Source organism: Haematobia irritans, chromosome 1 (genome assembly GCF_050003625.1).
Source record: "Haematobia irritans isolate KBUSLIRL chromosome 1, ASM5000362v1, whole genome shotgun sequence".
NCBI lineage: Eukaryota > Metazoa > Arthropoda > Insecta > Diptera > Muscidae > Haematobia > Haematobia irritans.
In genome coordinates this window covers 221,755,557-221,771,464 of record NC_134397.1, presented here as the reverse complement: position 1 = coordinate 221,771,464, position 15,908 = coordinate 221,755,557, and the positions used below count along the sequence as shown (strand labels likewise).

Here is a 15,908-nt window from a genome sequence, read left to right as displayed (position 1 = left end):
CTACAAGCAGCTTCCGGGACAGGAGTTTTATACTGCAAAAGGAATGGGAAACGTAGCAGATATTTTCAAGCACATAAAACTGTCAAAGTTCGCAAAGAAATATCTGGTTTGGCAAGCCATCTGTACCTGTGGCTTGAAAATCAGCATTTTCATAGCTTCCGGGACTGTCAACCACGAAATTTACGTGAAAGAGTGTTTGAATAAACGTCTGCTGCCTTTCCTGAAGAAACACGGTTGGCCGGATTTGGCATCTTGCCATTACGGTAAAAAGGCCATGGAGTGGTACGCCGCCAACAACGTGCAGGTGGTTCCCAAGGACAAGAATCCTCCCAACACGCCAGAGCTCCGCCCAATTGAGAAATACTGGGCTATTGTCAAGCGGAACCTAAGGAAGACCAAAAAACTGCTAAGGACGAGCAGCAGTTCAAGGCAAACTGGCTTTCTGCGGCGAAGAAGGTGGACAAGGTGGCTGTACAAAATCTGATGGCAGGTGTCAAGCGTGAGGCCCGGCAATTCGGATTTGGAAAAGCGAAAGCCTAGCTGAATATTTTTCCTGAATTTTATTCTAATTGAGCTTGAAAAAGAAATTTAATTTGATTTTTTAAATAAACGATTTCACCGATTTACACGCGTTTTCCCTTGACCAAATTTTGACCGTATCACCCTTTAACTGATAAAACGACTTTCTAAAACTTGAATTAATATTTTCCAAGAAGTCAAGAATTTTTACTTCCAAACCGCCAACTTGCTTACCGTCAGAAGAAAAAAATGGCATGTGAAGATATTGAGTACTCAATTCCTAGTAACGAGTACTCAAAAAATTAGTCAGTAACGAGTACTTGTAATCAAATACTCGTTACTTCCCAACACTAATCTTTACTAGATTCAGTAGATATTCTTATAACAGGTTTCACATCCTCCGATTAATAAAGGGTGGTTAAATTGTAAGGGCCGATGTTGAATGTGAATCACACCTAAACGCCAAGTTTTTTCCAAATTTTATTTGACATTTCTCTATTTCAGACTTACTCAATTTTAACCATGGAGGGATACACAATCCAACAACGTGTTAAATGGTTCAAAGAAATGGCAACAGGGGATGATCAATTATCGAAGAAAATCATCTTCAGTGATAAGGCACATTTTCACCTCAGTGGATTCGTCAATAAACAGAATTGCCGCATTTGGGCGAATGAGAATCCAAGAGTGATTGTCGAAAAACCAATGCACCCACAAAGAGTGACTGTTTGGTGCGGTTTATGGGCTGGCGGCATCATCGGGCCGTATTTTTTCCAAAATGAAGCCGGTCAGGCAGTTACTGTGAATGGTGAGATGATAACGAACTGGAAGATATGGATGTGGACGATATGTGGTTTCAGCAGGACTTTGCCACTTGCCACACAGCTAACGAAACAATGGCTCGTTTGCGCAACAAATTCAATGGCCGTGTTATCTCACGTAATGGCGTTGCCAATTGGCCGCCAAGATCATGTGATTTGACACCGTTGGACTTTTTTCTTTGGGGTTATTTGAAAGAAAAGGTGTACGTCGATAAGCCAGCAACAATTCAAGAGCTAAAGGATGAGATAATTCGGCACATTAACGGCATAGAACCTCCATTATGCCTCAGCGTCATCGAAAATTTGGACCATCGGATAAAGGTGTGCCACCGAGGTCGCGGCGCCCATTTGGCCGATATTTTGTTCCATACATAATTGAGTAATACCAATATATCATAATAAAATAAAATTACAATAATTTCCTAAATAGTTTGTGTGTTTATTAAAAATCAACATCGGCCCTTGAAATTTTAACCACCCTTTACTTAACCGGAGGATAGACCACTGGTTAGTCAAACTTTTGTATGGGATCAGCTGGTTTATTGACAAGATAAATAATAACAAGACATAGAGAAACCGGCCCGTAAGGTTTTGACACTGCACGTTAATGGTAAATATTTGCTAATGCGAAGATGTTATTGGTAAGCATTGGGTATTGCTGGAGGTAAGGTTACAAATCCTTTTGGTAATCAGTTACAGAATATGTTAAGTTTTAAATGTATATATATATACCCAAAATTCATCTTATATAAGTATGTGTGTTTTAAAACCTCTACATTGACTCATTTCTAATTTAATTATATGTATATGTATATGTATATGTATATGTATACCTATTAAATTGTTTATAGTCTTTGGGATGTGAGTGTGCTTGTGTACGATTTAATTTATTACAATATTTATAACATTTTATATATTTTTCTCTTTTTTTTCTTGTTGTATTGAATAATTTCATTTAAAACATTCTTTCTAAAACATTTTCTATATTCAACTTCAATTAGATGTATATATGTATGTGTCTATATGCATATGAATGCTGATGTATGTATGTAAGTTCCCTACTCGATTAAAATTTGCTTTATATTTTAGATGCATTTTATAACATTCAATATATAATTTTTTTTTGTAATTTCAATAATTTTTGTGTTGCTTTTTATTTATTGTTGTATATACTATATATATATATATTTGGTTTATATTTTTTCAATTTTATATTTTTGTATAATTTTTCTAAAATTCTTTTTTTTTTTTGTATTTCTTCTTTTTCATTAAATATTTTTATTTGCTTGTTTTCTGATGTTGCGATTTTGTTTTTATGTTCAAGGTACATTTTATGATATGTTTTGTTATTGTTAAATTTCTTGCTTCTTCGGTTTAGGCTTTCTGGAAAATGTGAAGGAAGTGGATATTTTGTTTTTCTATATATATATTTTTTTTAAATTCAAATAATTTCGTTTGCAATTTGTTTCTCTGGACATTTTTGTTTGGTGATTTAATTCTGTAACAAATCTCTCATTATATCCAAAGAGTCTTGTAGTGATTTGGCATAACGTGAAGCGCTGGTATCTTCACATTCATAAAATGCTGAAACACAGAATATAATTTGATCTGGATGTGGATTATAGGAACAACCATAACCCTTGGGAGTTACAGGTCCATAGCCCATGAAACTGTCGGTTGTGGATGCCACCTAAATATTTGTTTTAGAGTTTGAGGCATTTTAAATTAAATTTCAATTATAAATTACAATTTACTCCTTAGTGCTTGTGCGTAGTGCCACAGTGCTCTGAGTTTAGCTGGTTTACCTTATACATTTAATGGTGCTAGTGTGGTGTTTTTAGTGCTTACAATATGTGAGTGCAAAAGTACTGAAAATTTTATATAAAATATGAAATTTATTTGAATAAAATTAAATGAAAAGTGCATTTTTAAATGAGCGTAAAGTATTTTCCTACTAGGAACACAAAATCTTCTTAAAGAGGATTTTGACTGAAATTCACATAGATTGCAGTACATTTTCAGTAGGCAAATAACAGGTTGGCTGATAAGTCCCCGGTCTGACACATCGATGGCGTCGCTAGTGTTAAATGCATATTATTTTTAAAAAAAGAATTTCGTGTTTTGATAAAATACTGTTTTCCGAAGGGAAAAAATACGATGGAAGCAAAAACTTGGCTTGATAATGAGTTTCCGGACTCTGCCCCAGGGAAATCAACAATAATTGATTGGTATGCAAAATTCAAGCGTGGTGAAATGAGCACGGAGGACGGTGAACGCAGTGGACGTCCGAAAGAGGTGGTTACCGACGAAAACATCAAAAAAATCCACAAAATGATTTTGAATGACCGTAAAATGAAGTTGATCGAGATAGCAGAGGCCTTAAAGATATCAAAGGAACGTGTTGGTCATATCATTCATCAATATTTGGATATGCGGAAGCTCTGTGCAAAATGGGTGCCGCGCGAGCTCACATTTGACCAAAAAGAACAACGTGTTGATGATTCTGAGCGGTGTTTGCAGCTATTAACTCGTAATACACCCGAATTTTTCCATCGATATGTGACAATGGATGAAACCTAGCTCCATCACTACACTCTTGAGTCCAATCGACAGTCGGCTGAGTGGACAGCGACCGTTGAACCGTATCCGAAGCGTGGAAAGACTCAAAAGTCCGCTGGCAAAGTAATGGCTTCTGTTTTTTTGGGATGCGCATGGAATAATTTTTATCGATTATCTTGAGAAGGGAAAAACCATCAACAGTGACTATTATATGGCGTTATTGGAGCGTTTGAAGGTCGAAATCGCGGAAAAAGTGTTGTTCCACCAAGACAACGCACCGTTCTACAAGTCATTGAGAACGATGGCAAAAATTCATTAATTGGGCTTCGAATTGCTTCCCCACCCACCGTATTCTCCAGATCTGGCCCCCAGCGACTTTTTCTTGTTCTCAGACCTCAAAAGGATGCTCGCAGGGAAAAAATTTGGCTGCAATGAAGAGGTGATCGCCGAAACTGAGGCCTATTTTGAGGCAAAACCGAAGGAGTACTACCAAAATGGTATCAAGAAATTGGAAGGTCCTTATAATCGTTGTATCGCTCTTGAAGGGAACTATGATGAATAATAAAAACGAATTTTAACAAAAAAAAAAATGTGTTTTCCTTTGTTAGACCGGGGACTTGTCAGCCAACCTGTTATCAGCTGGGTCGTGAAGGATTTCCACATAATCTCTTTCAAAATCCACTATGGTTAGGTTAGGTATAGTGGCAGCCCGATATTTCAGGCTCACTTAGACTATTTAGTCCATTGTGATACCACAGTGGTGAACTTCTCTCGTATCACTGAGTGCGCCCGATTATATGTTAAGCTGAATGACAAGGGATCTCCATTTTATAGCCGAGTCCGAACGGCATTCCACATTGCAGTGAAACCACTTAGAGAAGCTTTGAAACCCTCAGAAATATCACCAGCATTACTGAGGTGGTATAATCCACCGCTGAAAAATTTTTTGGTGTTTGGTCGAAACTGTGTTTGAACCCACGACCCTGTGTATGCAAGGCGGACATGCTAACCATTGCACCACGGTGACTCCCATCTGGTGGCAGCCATCCACTATACTCTTATGTACAACTGTGGATTTAGTACCAAAATTTCGCTTTTTGTGGTAATTTTCATTGTAGCCTTGTATGTATTTTCACATATTTTAGAAGACAAGAAAAATTAATGGAACTAAATTGTTTGTTTCCATCTAAATTTAAATCAAAATAAATCAACAGCTCAGCGGCTGATTTTCTGTTAAAATAATAATAGTACCTGTAAACTAAAAAATATCGAAAAGTTAACATTTTCAATTGGAAAACAGCAAATCTCGAGTGTTCATACAGGCAAACATGGAGATTTCGTTCAATTTCGAATGTCGGATTTATTGCCTACAGTGTGGCCGATATGTATTGCAACCAACTTCATGTTTATTTAGATTTAATCCAGTGTCTGTGACATTTTATTGTTTACAAGCTAACAAAAACATGTTGATCTTTCTTCTCTATATTTGGTTGAAAAACCACAAAAGGCTTCGCCAAAGCACTCCCGCATTTATGTCGTTTGTTTCTGATACCATCGCTCTTGGTGTTTCGCGACACTGGCAGTGTTACATCGCGCGTCCAAAAATTGGATGAAACAAGGACACAACACCAGAAATCATCCGAAAATGAAGCTCAGGTTTGATCGAAATCCACACCGTAGTTGCAGAAAACTTGCTCGTGAGGTGAACAATGAATGCAACAACATATTGAGAAACAAGTAGGAAAAGTATAAAGTCGGTCGGGGCCGACTATATTATATTATTCCCTGCTTCACTTTGTAGATATACATTTTCGATACCCTCTCAAATCAATGTTCAAATTTAATGTTAATTATATTCCAGCGCAAAATTTCACGAAAATCGGAGTAAAACTTTGGCCTCTGTGGTCATATATGCAGAGAAGGAATATGATCACCCAAAACATGTTTCAAGAGCAAAATGTTATATAAGTGACATATATGAGAGAAATATCAAATTTGGCTTCTAGGCCCATATAAGTACCTATCGGGCGACATATATATTTATGGGAGCTATATCTGTTCACAGATAGACGGATAGACAGATCGACTCAGGGACAGGCCCTGTTGCCAAAAACGACATGTGTCTATCTCGCCTCCTTCTGGGTATTCCACAGATTCGTTCAGAGTACAATGAGCTTGGTCTAAAGCCATTGAAGTTGAAAGAAGTGCTAGAGCTCGCCGATGTACAAAAAATGTTGGACTGTAAAGAGCCAAATAGTTACCTCGCTTGCACGAAAGTGACCACGTAATTTAATTTTCTAGATGTGAAGCTATATCGAATTGAGCAGTTGAATGATCGTTTACTTGCCAAAGAGAAATGCAGAATATTATCTCGAAAATAACCTAATGACAGTATGGAAGCCTTTGGTAGACATTCCAATAGGACCCACGATAATCGCAACCAAGACCAAGAATAACTTATAAAATAAGTTTTTTTCAAATAAGTTTTTTTTTTCGTTTCAACGCATCCCCGTCCACCCTGACTGGGACAGGGATAATAAATAGGTTGCTTGAAATTGAACTTATGAACGATACTTATTTTGCTTCAATGGTATTAAACAAAGTACAAGAGTGTGAACTTTATCATCCGTTGCCTGGAGCATTTTGGGGATTAAGGTTGGCACTAAAAATGTCTTTGATCTCAAGACGACGAGGCACCGTGGCAAATGGATGAAATTACCGCCGAACCACTTTCGTGTAGAGTGATTATTAAATTTATTTAAATTGGGTGATTATAAAATTTAATGTGATTTCTGAATTTCTTTGCTTTTGAGTAATAAAATTAAAAAGCTATAGCGCTTTAGTAACATATTAGTCACCTTGTGTAAAGAGAAAGCAAACATAGCAGTATGTTCTAGTTGATTATGAATATATTTATTTCATTAAAAAAAATATAACTGTTGAGCTAATTGAACTCAAGATTGGAGCAACCAAAACTCAAATTCCGACCTTTACTTTGTAAAAATAAAGATTTCCCCAAAATGTGGAAAAATAAGCAATATCGAATGTATACACGCATATACATCTTCATACAGCTAAAATAAAATAATAATCACAGTGTTGCAAAAAGTGAAGTACAGTACAGCACTGTTGTATAATGCAGTGAAATCTACTTCGAATGAGATTTTCTTGAAATCTACTTTGAGCCAGCTCATATTTACATTACAAATATGAGCTGGCTCAAAGTACAAATTCACCAAAACTAGTAGAGATTTCAAACGAAACCTACATACTTCGATTTTGGGCATAGTGTGAACGTAGTATAAAGAAGAGCTAATATGTGAGTATAAACTAGCATATACTTTACTATACTCTGGTGCAAAAGTGCTCACATCAAGTGCTGGTGTGGTGAAAAATAAAAAAAAAAATATTTTAAATAGACAGTGCAACATGAAAATCTTACCTGGCTGGTGGATAAAAGGAAACATTGAGAAATGGCATAGGATTCATCGGTGAAAAGTTCATGCAATTCACCAGTAACTTCACGACTAGCTTCTCTTAGGCCCAATAGAGGTATATCGATACCATTGCCTAGAATATTTTGGACCATAACTTCAGTTTGACGGGCCACAGCACAGCGGAAAAGTTCACGTAAGTGATCACGCTATAAAATGGAGAGTACAAAAATTTTCACAATTTTCTAAACCTTGCTCTCATACTTACGCTATATATACTAAATTTCACCTTGCGTGAATCTTCCTCTTCTTCACGATCACTTTCGAGAGGTACATTAGGGCCTTCACCTTGACACATAGCCTTGGCCCATTCCAGAGCCTCGGTACTGGCACTCCGTATGCAATCAACACGACCTAATAGAAAACGCCTGGTCGATGCACTTTCATAAGTGGCCACTAAATGTCCATAAAGCCTGGATAAAAGAAGATTAAAAAAACAAGTTAAATTTGTATATACCATTCTTATAGTACTACAAAATATCATTTATATATAAAAGTAAAAAAATAATTAAGTTGACTCTTAAGGTGGGTAGTCTCCTCGATTTTTTCCACCAGAAATTTACATTAAAAGTGCAAAACTATATGACGAAACAAGCTATCGACTTGAAACTTGGAACAAGTAGTTGTTATTGATGTAGGTCGAATGGTATTACAAATGGGCCATATCGGTACACTTTTACGTATAGCCCCCATATAAACGGACCCCCCAAATTTGGATTGCAGACCCTCTAAGAGAAGCAAATTTCATCCGATCCGGCTGAAATTTGGTACATGGTGTTCATTGGCGTAGCTAGGGGGGTGCTGGGGGGGGGGGCTATACCCCCCCAGAATAGTTCTTGCCCCCCCCAGAATAATCAAAGCTACAGTTGTTTTATATTTTAATTCAAGCTTTGCGATGTGTTTAATCCAATTAAGATTGTGGCAGAGAGAGTATGTTAAGCATATTTTTTAGTATTGATATTTACGTTACAACTAAAAACACGTAATAAAAACACTAAAAGGAAACTTGAGACGCACATTTTCAAAAATAGTCAATTTATAACTACGTTGATTAAAATCATGAATCGTCACATGCCCAATTTACCATCTAAAATCGTCAAAATCACGAAAAATCCACAGAGTTGGCACCGCTGCTCTCAACAGTTGCTTCGTTGTATTCTGTTCTCACAGAATTTTTAAAAACTAATCGAAGATAGACGTTTTATAATATTCAATTTATTTTTTGCCTTTTATTTAATTTTTTATTCTTAGTATTTTTTATACACGATGAATATGTTAAGTTTATGTTTTGCTTTTTAAATAAAATATTTTTCAAACACATACTTAAAGCAATGCTTTTATTTTTTGTTATATTAAATAATGGTAAGTTGCTATTTGATTATTTATAGCGGTGTCGTGGAACCGGCTCCAACACACAATAAAATATTTTTTGTATTCAACCATGAAATTAATTGATCTAATTAATTATACCCTTCACCACTACTGTGGTACAGGGTATAATAAGTTTGTGCATTTGTATATAACGCCAAGAAATAGTGGTCATAAACCCATCTTTTAGTATACCGATCGGGTAAGAATTAAAATCTGAGTCGATTTAGCGATGTCCGTCTGTCTGTCTGTCCGTCCGTCTGTCTGTATATGTAATTTTGTGCACAAAGTACAGCTCGCAATTTAAGTCCGATCGTCCTCAAATTTAGCATAGGGCCGTTTCTTGAGACAGAGACAATTGCTATTGGTTTTGGAAAAAATCGGTTCAGATTTAGATATAGCTGCCATATATAATTATCTACGATGTGGTCATAGTTAGCGTGTTTATCAACCGATTTTCTTGAAATACTGTACATCCAAATATTTAATGAATCTCGCAAATCTTGCAAAATATCGGTTCAGATTTAGATATAGCTACCATATATATCTTTCGTCCGATTTAGACTCATATGACCACAGAGCCCAAAGTTTACTACCGATCTTCATGAAATTTTGCACAGAGGGTAGAATTGGCATTCTACCAATGCTTGGTACACTTGATTGAAATCGGTTCACATTTAGATATAGCTCCCTTATATATCTTTCGTCCGATTTGAACTTATATGGCCTCAAAATCCAGGGTTTTGCCGTGATTTGCTTCAAATTTCGCACAAGGAGTACGTTTAGTAGTATAGGTAATTGTGCCAAATTTGGTTGAAATCGATTCAGATTTAGATATGGCTCCCATATATATCTCCCGTCCGATTTGCACTCATATGACCAGGGGGCCCAAAGTTATACTCCCATTTACGTGAAATTTCGCATAGATAGCAGAATTATTATTCTAACTATGCATGCCAAATTAAGTCAAAATTGGTTCAGGTTGTATATAGCTCCCATATTTACGTACACCAGAGTTGGGGAAATATGGTCGACTGTTTCATATTTTAGACCCATTTTCAATGGGATTTTCCTCCAATTGACTGGATAGTTTCCACAGAGAATACAAATATGGCCAAAATTCTCACAGTTTACACAAAATTCTGTGATGATTTCCCCATATCTTAGCCATATCCTACACACTGCGATGCCAAAATTTCCACAGAACGGATGAGTTTTAAATAAGGCTCCAAGTCGGCCTACACATATCTTGGCGAGATCTAACCAATATCCTTGTAAAATCGCCACTGCTGAGTAGCAAAAATTGTAAATATTACTCTAATTGTCCTATATCTCGAATACATATGTATCGCCTGAAAAATTAAAAATCTCTTTTGTACAATTGCATTAAAATTTCTCTCGCTTCATATTTCCCATATTTTTTACTAACATTGTGTATCATCCCAGGGCGTTAGCCGATTTAAATTTTAATTCTAGAGTTTTTGTAGAAGTACAAAAAATTGTTTCCATTAAAAGTATTTGTATCTGGAAATGCAAAACTTTATATAGCTCCCAGCAAATTTTAAGTAGTTGAGATGGTAACACAAATGTTTGTCTACATAGTGTTGAAGGGTATAATATAGTCGGTTCCGCCCGACTTTAGACTTTACTTACTTGTTTTTAATTGAAATGTATTCAATAAAAAAAAATGATAGTATCAATCATCAAAGCCAATTAAAAAATTAATTGATACAACTAATTTTTGTGATTGAGTTTTTTTTTTGTTTTTGATTGATTTTGCTGCATATTGCCTTTAACACCGCAATAAAATTGAGGATGTATAGTTTTATCAATAGGCGTAATTTATCGCTTCGGAAATTTCGACAAAATTTTGAAGGGTGTTTGGGGGGGCATAGCCCCCCCCCAGAGAAAATTTCTAGCTCCGCCAATGATGGTGTTAGTATATGGTCCTTAACAACCATGCAAAAATTGGTCCACATCGGTTCATAATTATATATAGCCCCCATATAAACCGATCCCTAGATTTGGCTTGCGGAGCCTCTAAGAGAAGAAAATTTCATCCGATCCGGCTGAAATTTTGTACATGGTGTTAGCATATGGTCTCTAATGACCATGCAAAAATTGGTCCACATCGCTCCATAATTATATATAGCCCCCATATAAACCGATCACCAGATTTGACCTCCGGAGCCTCTTGGAAGACCAAAATTCATCTGATTCTGTTGATATTTGATACGTGGTGTTAATATATGGCCTCAAACACCCATGAAAAAATTGGTCGAAATCGGTCCATAATTATATATAGCCCCCATATAAACCGATCCCCAGATTTGACCTCCGGAGCACCTTGGAAGAGCAAAATTCATCCGATTCGGTTGAAATTTGGTACGTGATGTTAGTATATGGTATCCAACAACCATGCAGTCCATAATTATATATAGCCCCCATATAAACCGATCCCCAGATTTGACCTCCGGTGCCTTTTGTAGAAGCAAAATTCATCCGATCTGGTTGAAATTTGGTACGTGGTGGTTGTATATGATATTTAACTACCATGCCAAAAGTGGTCCATATCAGTCCATAATCATATATATCCCCCATATAAACCGATCCCGATATTAGGCTTTGGAGCCTCTTGGAGAATCAAATTTCATCCGAGTCAGTTGATATTTGGTACATTGTGCTAGTCGTTAACAACCATGCCTAGCTAGGTCCATATCGTTCTATAGTTATATATAGCCGTCAAATAAATTGATCCCCAATCACACAAAAATTGGTCCATATCAAGTTCATAATTGTATATAGCCCACATATAAGCGACCCCCACATTTCAATTCTGGTTCCCTCGTACCGTGCAAAAGTCCATATCGATTCGTAATTATTTGTTGACTTACCTTCACATACCTTTTTGTAATATATACCACGTATGGACTAGCTCACAATTTAGAAAACGATTTAAGATACCACAACCCAAGTAATTCGATTGTGGATGACAGTCTTTCGTAGAAGTTTCTACGCAATCCATGGTGGAGGGTACATAAGATTCGGCCTGGCCGAACTTACGGCCATATATACTTGGTTTTCTTTCAGGTTGCAGGAGTGTAGCTTAAGGAACATATTCGCCTTCATTTGGGCCATTGCCGTATGTAGACAACTTTAGCCAGGGGGGGGGGGCTATAGTCCCTCTATCTATACTACACTACTAATATAGAATGGAAAATCGTACATTGGTTTTCAAATTCTAAGGGGGACTAAATGTTTCTGAAGTGGGCATGAAGGCCTTTCTACGCTTATGATCAGGACCTCGGTTTGTAAGGTTTTAGGAGTAAATGCATTTATAGAACTTTTACAAAAATTAACAACACTGACATCAACTGATAAAATGTCACTTTCTCAAAATTTAACCTAATTTGAACTGATGAAATGTTCGGAATAGAATATCAAGGCAAATATGGTTTGGTTAGGTTATGCTGAATAAACGATTCCGCTTGTCGGCTGACATACACCTAAGCCAGTTTTCGGCTTGCTGTGCGCACTAATTTCTTCTTTCCATCATACCCTTCTTTTATTCCAAGAACTCTGTGTCTCTAACGAATTCCCTAATTTGTCTCCCACCTGGGTTGGGTCCTCTTCACCTATATGGTTAACTATCTGTCTAGTATTAAAAGTAGTGTTCCAAGGACTCACCATCCTCAAAACACGCCTCATATGTACCATCCTCTGCTGTTCCTTTTCGGCGCAGATATGCTCTCAATTCTAGGTGTCCGGTCAATATTCACAAGGCCTCGTGACTATCGTCCAACTCTCCTAGAGTAGATCTTCAGTATTAGTGTTAGTGGTAGTGTTCCAAGGACTCATCATCCTCAAAACACGCCTTATATGTACCATCCTCTGCTTTTCCTTTTCGGCGCAGATATGCTCTCAATTCTAGGTGTCCGATCAATATTCACAAGGCCACGTGACTATCGTCCAACTCTCCTAGAGTAGATCTTCAGTATTTTCTTCCCGATCAGCCTATAGTATTTTCATCTCTTTATGCGTCTCACGTGCCCATTCATCCAATTCGGTTCGCGTTGGCTCTATTAGTTTTTGCGTTCTCTAAGTTCACTCCCTATGTGTCCTAGGTCTTTTCGTCAGTTAATGTGTCTTTATGATTCCTTTTATTCCATCATGTTCTGGCACCCATATGATGCGGATCATATCATATTCTGAGTACTCGTTGATGCGTTTGCATGCCAATACGGTTCGATCACGAACCGTATTGGCATGGTATTGCCAATACGGTATTGGCTGGTATTGCCTAGCACACACTTTTGCCCGATCATCGGAATAGGATCTCTGTGTCTGGGTCCTCCACACATATAGGCCCAGTCCTGTCCTATTACCCATCTTCAATCCATCGGTGTAGCAGTTATTTCCCTCTGGTATCTATTTTGCGCTCAAAATGGCGTCAAAATGTCTCACTCGGCAGCTATGGCCATCTCAGTTACACGATCATGGATTGTCGCCCCATCCGCCATTTCAACCACTATCTCCCCTATTATCCTTTGATGGTTCGTTATGTTTTGTGTTTCCGTCCATTATGCCAACATCTTCAATCTTATCGTAGCCATGGTGGCTTTCGTTTTGATCTCTATAGGTCTCTATGGTTCTGGTTGACGTGGTCTTCATTGTCCGCCCATGGGACCCATTTTAAAATTTCTAAGTTGCACTTATTTCTCATATATTCAATGCGTCTCCTTTGGATTCAGGCTCCAGGTAGAGCCCACCTCTCTTCTACACAGTGCCAAACATCTGAAGGCTTTCTCAGTCCTCTCTCTTTGATGTGGATCTTCCAATTCAATCCCTTTAATAAGAACGCTATGGTCTTGGGTTTCTAAGTACCGAAATTTCTATGCCAGAAAGGTGAAATATAGTGGAATTTTTGGTCCACAAATATGATTGTCGAATATGTCTATGTAATCATATCGGTTTATGTCTTGGTATAGGGCTCATATAGAGCGATCTCTGGATTTGATTTCTTGAACTTCTAGACACCCCTGAAGTTTTTTTCCGTTTTGCTTGAAATTTTCGAATTTATAACTCTCTTATATAGAACAATCTGTTATGAATTCTTCGACATCAATTTTTATTCAATTGTCCCGAAATTTGAAATATAAAGGTATATTATGTCCAAAATGAGATATGACAAATTTGGTTTATATCGTGAAGAGTTTGAAGTTAAATCTTCCGATTTAACTTCTTGAGCAAACAAAATTTCACTTACTTATAGTAGGCCAATTGTAGCGATAATTGGATATAGACATCAGGACTAACTTGGCAGGCTTTAATGAAATTTTTACCATAACCCTTATAGCGATACACATAAAAGTCCAAATTGTCAATAGCCCTGGAAATGGAAGAAAATTAGATTGCGAAAACCTTCAGACTCCATTGCGCAAAATCATACTTATCCACACTGACAGCGGCTTCTACAAAACGCCTTTGTATCTCGGGAGCAATATCCCATTCCAAACGTTCGGGTGGAGGCAAATGATGTTGCGGTATACCATTGTCATCACTGGGATTATCTACAATATTCTTATAGATCTTCTCCAGAAGTTGTACTACAGCTATACCCTCTGAGGTTGAGTGCTCATAGCACAGACCCCATGTGCCATCGGTACAGATAATGATCTGCATGGTTTTGTCAAACCAACGATTACCGGTATTGTATTCACTACCACCACCATGTAACATTTCATGGGCCATATTGGTTTCATCTCGCGCACCGGCATAGTGCTGTGATGGTGTGGCTCCCGCAAAACCACGAGCATTGAAATTTAACGGTATCGGTTCATCCAAAGCCAATACAATGAGTGCTGTTTCGATTAAATCAATGTTGCGTTGATTACGTTCCTCCAGCTGCAGCGTGGCTCGATCCTCGGCCCATCGCGATCGTGGCTCGGCTGTCAACAAACCAAATGGTGGTGGTTTCGCTGACAAACATTGGGCATCACTCAAAACAAATAGGATTTGTGAAGCTATTTCACTTTCCGATAGTTTACCACGATCTTGGGCCTGTAGGACCACACAATACATTTGATTGCGACATGTTATGATCACATGATGACTATCGGATTTTCGTTGTGGCAAATATTGGGAATCTCTTTCAATGCCTGGCCTTCGACACGAGCCCAACAGACGATAGTATTGAGCCATACACAGGGGTTGATTCTTTTCACGTGATGCGGCTCTCTCTTGGGGCAGTTTATCGGTATCCAACATTTCTTTGTGCAACAGAATGCCATCAAGTATGCGGGCCGCAAAACGAGCAAGATCATGGACCGTATCGAAACGTCTAGGTGGAAATACCATGCCCGGATTGGAATTGATGGGCAGTGCCAAACGGACATCCATGTACATGTCATTTAGCCAATAGTAGTAAGCCTGAAAATACCAGAATGAAATGAGATGTTAATAGAGTTTTAGGGTATATGCGTGGAAAGAAAGTAGTTCAAAAGTTAAAAGTTAAAGCTTAACATGAAAAGAGGAACCACATGTTGCCATATGATGTCAAAAGCCATTTCCTATTTTGCTATTTTAATAACTTCCATTATTTAATTGGACGGTGTCAGTCTGGTAACGATAGAATGATACCATGCGTTGTCAATTTTTTTTATTCGACTTTTATTACGACTGAGTAAACAACTCATCTAGTAATTTTATGCTAATTTACAATAAATACTAGTGCAATTCTTCTAGTAAAGTGAGTGTTTTGTAAGAAATAGTCCTTTAACTATAGTCTAGTTTGTTCAAATTATATTAATTGACTAGATCCATAGGCAAAGTCCTTCTAAGTCTTCTGGTCCTCGCATGGTTGAAGAATATTTTGTTAAGATCCGATTTTTCGTGACACTGTAACTTTAATGCATGTTTTCGTGCATTTAGGCTTATTTCCTCAATAATTATCTTTATTCCCAAGTCTCGATGCAGATCGCTTTTTCGAATATACCAGGGAGCATTGACTATAGTTCGTAAGATTTTATTTTGGGTTTTTTGGATTATTTCCACATCCTGTTTTGCGGCACAGCCCCAAAGCTGTATACCGTATCGGTTTAATAATTTGATTGTAGACGAGAATTTTATTTTTAATCGATATTCTGTT

The 15,908-nt window shown here is 37.4% G+C and overlaps 1 protein-coding gene across 1 annotated transcript in view; it reads right to left on the bottom strand.

The window, feature by feature from the left end:
• Positions 1 to 2,592: 2,592 nt before the first annotated feature.
• Positions 2,593 to 15,908, bottom strand: part of ChAT (Choline acetyltransferase) — a 64,170-nt gene continuing 50,854 nt past the window's right edge. Inside the window, exons 2-6 of the mRNA XM_075292885.1 lie at positions 14,211 to 15,190; positions 14,028 to 14,150; positions 7,602 to 7,806; positions 7,342 to 7,542; positions 2,593 to 3,030 (exon numbers count right to left, since the gene is read on the bottom strand). Coding sequence (XP_075149000.1) covers positions 2,833 to 3,030; positions 7,342 to 7,542; positions 7,602 to 7,806; positions 14,028 to 14,150; positions 14,211 to 15,190 — 1,707 coding nt within the window. The 3' untranslated portion in view covers positions 2,593 to 2,832. The remainder of the gene's footprint in view (positions 3,031 to 7,341; positions 7,543 to 7,601; positions 7,807 to 14,027; positions 14,151 to 14,210; positions 15,191 to 15,908) is intronic.